The sequence below is a fragment of the Diplotaxodon limnothrissa genome, linkage group LG16 (assembly GCF_057381915.1).
Source record: "Diplotaxodon limnothrissa isolate DT_005_m linkage group LG16, D_limnothrissa_male_GT1.1, whole genome shotgun sequence".
Lineage (NCBI taxonomy): Eukaryota > Metazoa > Chordata > Actinopteri > Cichliformes > Cichlidae > Diplotaxodon > Diplotaxodon limnothrissa.
In genome coordinates, this window is record NC_140611.1 from 479,042 (window position 1) to 488,926 (window position 9,885).

Here is a 9,885-nt window from a genome sequence, read left to right on the forward strand (position 1 = left end):
CGTGAGTCCCCAGGAACGAGGACACTCGCTGAACACAGTCTGCTTGATGTGGAGAGGAACGTGTTTCCCTCTGCTGAGGTCACATCTCCTTAGTTTTGATGGCGCTGAGCAGACGGTTGTGTTCATTGCAGCAGCCTGTCAGGTTTTTAACCTCCTGCCTGTTCGCCGTCTTCTCCGCTGATGATTGTCGCATCATCAGCAAATGTAACGATGGTGTTAGAGGGGCAGGTAGGTGTGAACTCATGAGTGTACAGGAGAGCAGGCAAAGACGCCTGTGGATACTTTATGAATGCAGATGATAATATTCTGCCAGCGTTTCACAGACTTGTTCAGCAAACTTTAAACACACTTCACGCTTCTCTTTTTTTCTGTGGCTCTTGCGCCCATATTGTTTTCTTTGAAACAGTCGTACCTGCTGATTCCAGGCCTTTCTGTGGCTCTTCATAACTGGGCCTTGACTCTTCTGATAATTCTTTTCACTGGTCTGTGTGAAATCTTGTGGGAAGCACCTGGTCGTGGCCCATTTATGGTGAAATAATATTCTTTCCACTTTACCAAAAGTGCGCTGGAACCTTCAGTAGTTCTACTGTGACCACTGCCACCAGCATGTTTTGCAAAAGTCTTGAGAGAGCTCGTTGTTTTTACCCGTCATGAGACGTTTCTTGTGTGAAACCTGAATAATGAGACCATCAGTTGGGACTGAACCAGCTGATATTTGATTTGATATTAATTGGCGAGGTCTGTGACGAGTTACATGACTCTTTGGTGGCAGGACTCCTGGGCTGGAGGTGCGAGTCCCACTGAGTCTGTGGATGTTGTTGGACTGTCCTGGTTTCCCACCTCGGGATAAGCAGACTACAGTAGCGGTTTCCCTTTCTAAGAAGTGGGACTAGGGGCTGAGCTTGAACTTGGGAATGATACTCCAAAGCCTCCCTGGAAGTCTGTGACTGGGTCAGTTCGTTAGTTGAACCTGAGGTTGAGGATATATTTTCAGCCCTGGAGCTCCTCTGTCAGATGGTGACGGCATACAAAGTATCTGGTACCACTGTCCTCTGTGTGCTGCTGTTGGTCCATCAGCTGTGGAGAGAGTGAAGAATAAGTGATAATGAAAAGTTGTTGTTCTCGTTGAACTCTGTTATTGCTGCTTTATTCGTGGCCAACACTCAGCAGATATTGGCACCAGCCGATTTCAGTCGGGATCTCAAAGGACTTCGTGGAAGAGCAGAACCTATTTGCAGACATTTGTGGGACCTCGTTAGACTGTTGACTTGGACACAGACAGAAGACAGAAACACATTTTGAGACCAGAGGAGATGGATCTGTCAGAGTGGGGGCCCCCAGGCTGTGGAGTGCTTTGCCTCCATCATTATGTTGCTTTGATTGCATTTATTTTTATAAACAGCAGCTTGAGACTCATTTATTTAGCCTGGCTTTGAACTAGATTTGTGCTGTTTCATATTATTGTGAAGCACTCTGTGGTTCTTATCCTGTGCCATATAAATAAAGTCAAATGCTGGATGTCTGTACTTTGTCCAGCTGAGCCGACACTTTAGAATCAGGCTTTGGTCTTGTTGTCAGTCATGTTGGATCTCCGTCCGTCTCTAATAACAGACAAATGACCAAAATGTAAAAATCCAAGTACATAATACCAGGCACAAAAGCCCCTGCAGTGTTTGTGCCGTGCTCTAACTAAAACTTTGCTTGAAATTGTTTAAGCAGTATTTGTTTCTCTGTTAACACACTGGTGTTCACTCATATCCATCTCTGTGCTTCCTAATCTGCAGGCTGGCAGGTGGAGCTCCTGATCTTCGCTGTTGTCTTTTGCATCAGAAGTTCCAGGTAGCCACACAGTGCACAAAGTGCAAGGACTAATCGAACGATTTAAAAGACAAAAAACAACATCATGCACATTTGTAGACTTGCAACTTTAATTCCAGTGGTTTATCAAAAGTGTTGTGTTAACTTTGATAATTGGAACGATGTTTAGGTGATAAAGAGAAAAATGAATTCTGAGAGCTGATGCTCAGTGTGATACAGCATCTTCAAACTCCCAAACACCTGTTTATGTCGTGTTGTCTGTTGAACACAAGTAGCAGTGTTATGTTTCCATGTGTGAAAAGAGTTTTTGTTCCTGGACAGATGCTGAATTGTTGTATCGAAAGGAAGAAGGCCAGAGATGAATCTCACAAGGTACCCGAGGGGAAAGAAAAGGAACACAGGGTCTCAGGTGCCTGCCAGAAGAGCCGCCAAGGACCAGAGTGTGCAACCAGTGCTTCCAGTTCAACAAGAGAGATGTCTCAAGGAAAATCCTGGGACTCGTGGAGTGACAGCGAGGAGGAATTCTTCGAGTGCCTGAGTGACCAGGGCGAGACTGAGGCGACACAAGCTGAGGGCAGAGCTGAGGGCAGGCTGCACCCCTACAACAACATGACTCTGCTCAACTCTGCAGAGCCTCTCTATGTTCACAGGTCAGAGTCACTGCCTCACTGTGCAAACACATCATATGCTGTTATTTATTCCAAATACAGCATGTTGAAAATAATAGTCGGGGTCACACGGGGTGGAGCCTATCCCATACCATAGGGCGAGAGGCGGGGTTCACCCTGGACAGGTCGCCAGTTGCAGGGCGAACACAGAGAGACAGACAAACATTTAACCCAGGGGTGGGCAACTCCAGGCCTCGAGGGCCGGCGTCCTGCAGATCTCACCCTGTGTCAACACACCTGAATCAGATGGTTAGTTCAGCCTCTGGAGAACTTCCACGATAAGGATAAGCTTTATTTGTTGGTTGCCTGCAACTGAGATGACCTAATCGACCATACATACCATGTACAAACTTAACATTGGGGATACAGGTCAGGCTAACTAGCAACAAAGGATAGCCCTAACCCAAGACACTTTGAGGAGGTCATTTAGCCATTTAAATCAGCTGTGTTGGATCAAGGACGCATCTAAAACCTGCAGGACACCGGCCCTCGAGGCCTGGAGTTGGACACCTCTGATTTATGCTCTCATTCACACCTGTGGGCAGTTTAGAGTCAGAGTTAACCCAACCCCACTCGCTCCATGTTCAAAGACCTGCAGTTAATAATTAGAACTAAAAGAAAGCGGTTGTAACAGTACAGAGGCGGCCTTTGTGTGACAAAACCATGAAAGCAGATCTCATATAAGTGGTTCACAGAAATGTCATTAACCTCAGCTGAAGCTGACTGAGTCTGATATCTGTGCATCATGTTTCATTTTCAGGAACCGTCTTCTCTGTGCAGTTAATGAATGGGATATTAATGAATTAATAATAAATGTCATGTAGGCTTTTACAAGTAAACTAGTGTGGAATAAGAGGACTGTTGATCAGCCTACGCTGTGGAAAGCTGTGACTCTGTCACTGACACGTGTGGCATGATGGATGCAGTCATGCTGGGAGAAGCTACGTGAGTGCAGAAACCTCTGATCACCAGACGATCACGTGGTCGTCAGTTTTCAAACAGCTCATTGCAGTTTTATAAATCATCTTCAGAGGTTATTTGAACCTTGTCTTTGCAGAGACCTGCAGATCTGAGGCAGTAATGCAGTGATAATGACCAGCACACAGTGTAAGTCATGCTGCAGCTGCCCTGAATCTACAGTGTTGGTTATTCCCACCATGTCTCTGTTTCTGATCCAGTGTGGACGAGCTCTTTATTCAGTCTGAACTGGTTTTAATACTAAAATACAATTGATTTGTTATTCATAGATTTTCAGATTTACTCTTACACAAAAAAGTAAAACATTTTTGTTGCCAGATCACACGTATTTACTTCCAGTCCTGAACAGAAGGAAATCGTTTTGATGCCTAAATGACATTTTATGTTCAGTGACAGCCTGGTGTGCTTGGGTCCATGAATGCAGTGGTGTCGTGAGTGGGCCCTGCTCGAGTCGTCAGTGCCAGTATGAGGTGTCAGTGAATATATTTACACATTACTTCATTTAAAGTACGAGTTTGTGTCTCTGTCCACAGGCAGCCAACCCCGGCTGTGTCCTGGAGGATTTTGTGCGCTGGTATTCACCTCGGGATTACGTAGAAGAGGAAGTGGTTGATGAGAAGGTCAACACAATGGTGATGGGGACACTCAGTCCCAGGATGAAGATCCCAGGCAACATGTGGGTGGAGGCTTGGGAGACTGCCAGGGTCACACCTGCACGACGCCAAAAAAGACTTTTTGATGACACCAAGGAGGCCGAGAAGGTCTGAAGCAGGTCGTTCGTTTTGCCACATGCGTGTTTTAAGCCAAACGTGTTTACTAAGTGGATCACAAAGTGTTTTCATGAATGTTTCTGCTGATTTTCAGGATCAGCTTCTGCCATGGGACCGTTTTGGCTCATGTATGTTGAAGAAGTCAGTTTAACACAGATCTGTGCTCACAGACATGTTGAAGCATTTTCACATGTTGATGAAAAAGGATCTGATGCTGTCACACACGATGTTTAACTGACACACAGCAGCTTTCTGTGGTGTGATGGTGTTAAATGAAGAACAACTTTAAACCAGCTTCTATTAATGATCCGGTCGGCTTTATGGGAAAGGGACAAACAGTAACTGGGGTTAGTTGTTTCCTCACCCAAAGAGGGTCCTGGATTTGGACCCGGGCAGGTCCCTGCCAAGCGTTTGCATGTTCTTCCTGCACATATGAAAGCAGAGCTCGGAGCTCCAGTTTGCACCGTCACTGAAAATGTTGCCTGTCTTTTAAAGACATTGTTTATCCAAAAAGAGAAAGTTAAAAATAATGCTCACTGATAGTCTTATGACAGATTTAAAGATCTGGGTATGACTGGTCCCTCTGTGAATAACCATCATAGAGAAAGGTCACCGTTTATCTGGAGTCTTCTTCAGAGGCAGCCTGTTGGCTGTGCAAAAATATTCTGTTGATCTGAAAGAGCAAAAGGAAAACAGAAGCCAGGCAAACTAAACTTTTTGGGGGTTTGTCTTTAGGTTCTGCACTACATGGCGATGCAGAAACCTGCAGACCTGGCCCGTCACCTCCTGCCCTGTATACTTCATGCAACTATTCTGAAGGAAGAAGGTAAGTCCTCACCGTTTGGTTGAAAAACACGTTTATATGAAATAAAATCAGGGAAAATAACTCTAAGCCCACAGCAGGTAAATTACAGTAAGACCGAAATACAAAAAACTAAAGATATTAAAATAAGTACTAAGAAAATGAAATGCAACCTGAGATGTTAATGGAGAAAAAAAAACAGAAGCTGCATGAATAAAAAAGTAGAAATCTTGGACGCTGCCAGCATAATGCACAGCCTTTTGACGGGGCTCGCACACAAACACAAAGCAGAGGATGAAGCATCACCAAATATGTTTCCAAGCCAAAGAAGATAAGATGAAGCATACCTGCGCAGCGGTGGGTGATGAGGAGAGGCCGCAGCGTGTCTGTCTTAAAGTGCAAGTTTGTGACAGTTTAAAGCTTAACAAGCTAAGACGCCAAACATCCAGAGCACAAAGACAAGTCAGAGGGCTTTTTCAGACACACACTTCTAAACCGTCGTGCTCAACAGTGTCTCTGCTAAAACTGCGTCTGTGCTCTGCTCCTGTAAAGTTGCCTATCGAGTGCTTAATGATAAGGTGCATGGTAGCTGCTTTCCTCTGCAGGTGGACAAAGGAATGACTTCTCTGCAGACAGGCTCCTGGCAGAGCCACTGCAGAGGAACTCTTTACAATCACTGACTGTGAAACGTGAGGACTGTGTGGGGATGTGCAGACGGGGGCGCGACGGCTGGGAAACGAGGAGGGCTGCAAGTGGATGCACTGTATGATACACGCTGGCGTCTACACAGCTCAGTCCTGAGCTGAGTGATGTAATGACTGATTGCATCGACACAGTCATTACATCAAAATACAACCCCTTTTTTTCGGCACTGAAGCGAAACAGGCTCCGCCCACACAGCCGTTCTGTATCACAGCTGTGATGCAAAAAGATTTGGGCACCACTGGTATAGAGTGAATGGAACCCAGAACCTGGAAGTGTCCAGTGATGTGAGGGTAAAGGACGTCTCACTGTGTACTTTGGTGCACAGATGAGTTTGTGGTCGGTTCAGTGAATGCAGCCCATGAGCTGCAGAAAAAGCCCAAATCCTGAGCCCCCCAAGATTTGGGCTCAAGATGTGTTCTGCACTGCAGGCCCTTGGACTCCATCAGGGTTTGGGCCAGTTTTGAGCTCTTATAAGTATCAGAGATGGACACGTGATGTTTTCAGGGCTGCGTAGGCATGATGGGTAGAACATGACCCTGGTGTTAAAATGCAGGTAAATGTGATTTAGTTTGTTTACTCTAACTAGCTACCCAACCCTCACTGTGAAAGGAGCCTGGAAAGTTTCCCCAACATGAATTTCTTTCAGTCAAGTTTTCTCCAGTAATGATCAGAAATCAGATAAAACCCACTCTTTATTTTATTCTACACACAATAAATTGATAATTATTCCAGGATACAGAAAAGTCTAGATTTCGTCTTCAGACTGTCACATCTGGAGCAGGGCATAATTTGAATTGGTTTTTAGAAGAAGCTAAAGATCTTTCAGTCGTGTTGCTGTTGTTCCCTGACACCTGCAGTGCAACCATTAATTTAGCTAATGAGAGTTCACGTATAATTATAACAGGTCTTAGTTTCTGGATCGTCTCTAAGTTGACGGTATACTGCTAAGACCAGTTCTGAGTCTAGAGACAGCCAATGGTAAGGACTAGTAAGGACATCACTGAGGAGAGTTTTCTAGTACTTTGGAGAAACCTCAATCAGCTAACGTCCTGCTGTGATACTCAGACCTTTTCTCTAATTAAACCAGAAAGCTAGTTTTCATTTATTCTGTAATATCCCAGAATGTTTCAGCAGGTCAGAAATGCTTTGGTGCATATCCAGGTTGTATGCAAATTAATTCTGATTAAGTCTGGACTACAAAATACAAAACATAGCAACAATAATGTCCTCGTTTCACTTCTTTAAAAAATGTATTTTGATCTTATGACACTTACTAAAAGCTTTACTTCCAGAGGTTGACAGAGACGCTCCGTGCTGATAACACGTGAATGTGTGAAGGTTTGGATCATATCTATCTAATAGACTCCAGTTTGTGCATGTAAATGGAGAGTCCTCTTCACACACTGAGGTTAATTATGGAGTTCCACAGGGTTCAGTGCTAGGACCAATTCTGTTTACATTATACATGCTTCCCTTAGGCAGCATCATTAGAAGACATAGCATACATTTACACTGCTATGCTGATGACACCCAGCTCTATCTGTCCATGAAGCCAGATAACACACACCAATGAGTTAAACTGCAGGAATGTCTTAAAGACATAAAGACCTGGATGGCCGCTAACTTTCTGCTTCTTAATTCAGATCAAACTGAAGTTATTGTACTCGGTTATTGTAGATGGCCCCGCCCCTCCCTGAGCCTGGCTCTGCTGAAGGCTTCTTCCTGTTTAAAGGGAGTTTTTCCTTGTGCCAAAGCACATGTGGGTATATTCCTGGACAAAAGGCTTAGTTTCTATTTGCAGATGTGTTCTGTGATCCTCTGAAATAGCTGGATTAATTAACTCCAATAATAATCCATCAAGACTTTGTGGATATGTTTTAATCTCTGTAAAGATTATTATAAAATGTTGTGAAGGTTTTGTTTATTTCAAAAGGATCTGTATTAGTAAGATAATAGTTTGCAGGTTTACTCAATTTTAGGCTTTTTCTCATGTTAACAGTAATTGAGGTTACAAACGTGGCAGGTCTTTCTTTTAATCACAGCTTTCTGTCACTCTGGAAACACTGTCATTTCTTCTCTTTCAGAGTCTGCTGAAGATATTCCATCAGTGCAAAAAACCATTCAGCAAGCTACAGTTCAAGCGAGCAAGCTCCTGCAGTCCCCCAACCAGGACTACAAGAAGTTAGAGGTCAGTGAAAACTCGACCGGACTTTCCACAAATGATTCAGTTTAAAAGAAAGTATCATTAGATTCACCCAAAAAAGTTTTGTTTTTAAATACATTATTGATTGATTGTTAACTGTGTTTTTGTTGTAGTTGAGTATGTGCTGTACATGAGGTGTACGTAGACTGGACAGTGTGCACCATGGCTGAGAACTTGGCTGATAATTATTATGGCCATTGATGGTTGAACCATGAAAACAGGGGTGTGGTGCAGTGGGATTGTAGTGGGAGCTGGAGTAACAAACTCCAGTGCTTCCTCAGTGATGGCTAACTTTTTTCTAAACCTAGGTAATTCCTTCGGCTGTTCCCACCTGGGCTCAAAGCTTTTATACTCTGCTGATATCGGATGTGTTTATCAGTGATCGAAAGCAGAGACTGAGATTGTTATTATTGAGTTTGATCACACGTTAGGTGCATTAAACATATGCTTTAATACTGTCCTAAAGTCTGAGAACAATCATCACTTCTTCACATATAAAAATGTTCTTCTCACTAGCACTCAGTATCCATACAGCCCCTTTTCTTTGAATAACACTGTACAGCTGCACAGCTAAACCCCACCATGTTAGTTCGGCTTGACTGGACAGTCTTGTTGTGTAAAAGCATTCTTGGCTTTCTCAAAGTACATTTAAGTATGCCATGTATCCACTGTGACTCCAAACACGCCTTTTACACCCCGAGACTCAGCCTATAACGTTCCACGTAGGAAAAACCACGTATGTGTATAAATGTGACAGTCTTGGGGTCTCATGCTGTCAGGATTGAGCAGACAGTTGTTCTTGTCCTGTGTGCAGGATTTCATTAACCAGCTGCTGAGCATGGAGACAGTCATCACTCAAGCTCGCTCGCTCAAGGCCAAGTTCTCCGTTCCTGAGGACGACAGCGGAGAGGCTGCTGATGAACTGAAGAAGTGAGTCGCAGAGTTTGAGCTGCGCTCACTGACAGCTTTGTTTGTGCTGTTGGTAACATGTAACCGTCTTCACCGTCACTATAGATAGTTAGTCAGTAACAGGTTGTCACGATGAATCTGTTTCACAAAGACGGCGTCTGAAGGATCACAGTCAGTTCACACGTTTCTTTCTCGCTCATGTTGGTGGTCTTATTTTATAGTTTTGGTGTCTTCAGGTTTTACATGTTCTTATTTAAGTGTTTTGTTTTGTGGGAATATTGTAACATTTTCCACATTGTGTGTTGTCTCTAGGTTTGTGAGCTCCCTGCTGGAGGAACCAGAGGTGGTAGTGACAGGAGCAGGCCAGGGCCTGGCTGGCAGTATAATCCACGGACTCTTCATCAGTGCTCAGAGGGTAACTCTCACTCTGCCTCCGTGTCCTTCCCACGTCTTGCTGTCAGTTTCATGTATACAGTCATGTATTTGTCATCTATAGAGACATCTTTAGAGGTACACACACACACCAGTCAACCACTTATTCAATATCAGCATCAAGAATAGGTCGGTGTCCCGGTCCTAGAACAAGACATGAAGTCAGCGCTGTTTTATTTTGTTGTGGGCAGTCTGAGGCACACCTGTGCACTACTCATGATGTCAGATCAGCATCCTGATGTGGCACACCTGTGAGGTGGGATGGATTATCTCAATATAGCAGATGTGCCCACTACCACACATTTGGACTGATTTGTGACCACTGTTTGGGAGGGATGGTTATATTGTGTATCTGGAATGAATTTTAGGTCTCTACGTCCATCCCATGGGGAATGGGAGCAGTAACAAAGGTGTTGCGTTTATATTTTTGTTGAGTGTATATACTTCATGTAGATGAAACTGGAAGGACGTGGTCAGCACTGATGTAAAGATGCGGTGTTTTCTGTCAGTGTCAGGAGAGTCTGCTCTATTGTAACGTTGTTTCTTCCTGAAACACACAATTGCTGCTGCTGTGCTGTGAAGCACGTTCAGAGTAGAGAT

The 9,885-nt window shown here is 44.1% G+C and overlaps 1 protein-coding gene across 1 annotated transcript; it reads left to right on the forward strand.

Annotated features, from left to right (window-relative positions):
- Positions 1 to 2,426: 2,426 nt before the first annotated feature.
- Positions 2,427 to 9,448, forward strand: LOC146615532 (rab3 GTPase-activating protein catalytic subunit-like; the record flags this gene model as incomplete). The annotated part of the gene is made up of 6 exons (XM_085375201.1): positions 2,427 to 2,468; positions 3,998 to 4,225; positions 4,970 to 5,060; positions 7,826 to 7,929; positions 8,759 to 8,874; positions 9,166 to 9,448. Coding segments are annotated over 6 exons (765 nt in total), but the record flags the coding sequence as incomplete, so codon positions are not given.
- Positions 9,449 to 9,885: the final 437 nt, after the last annotated feature.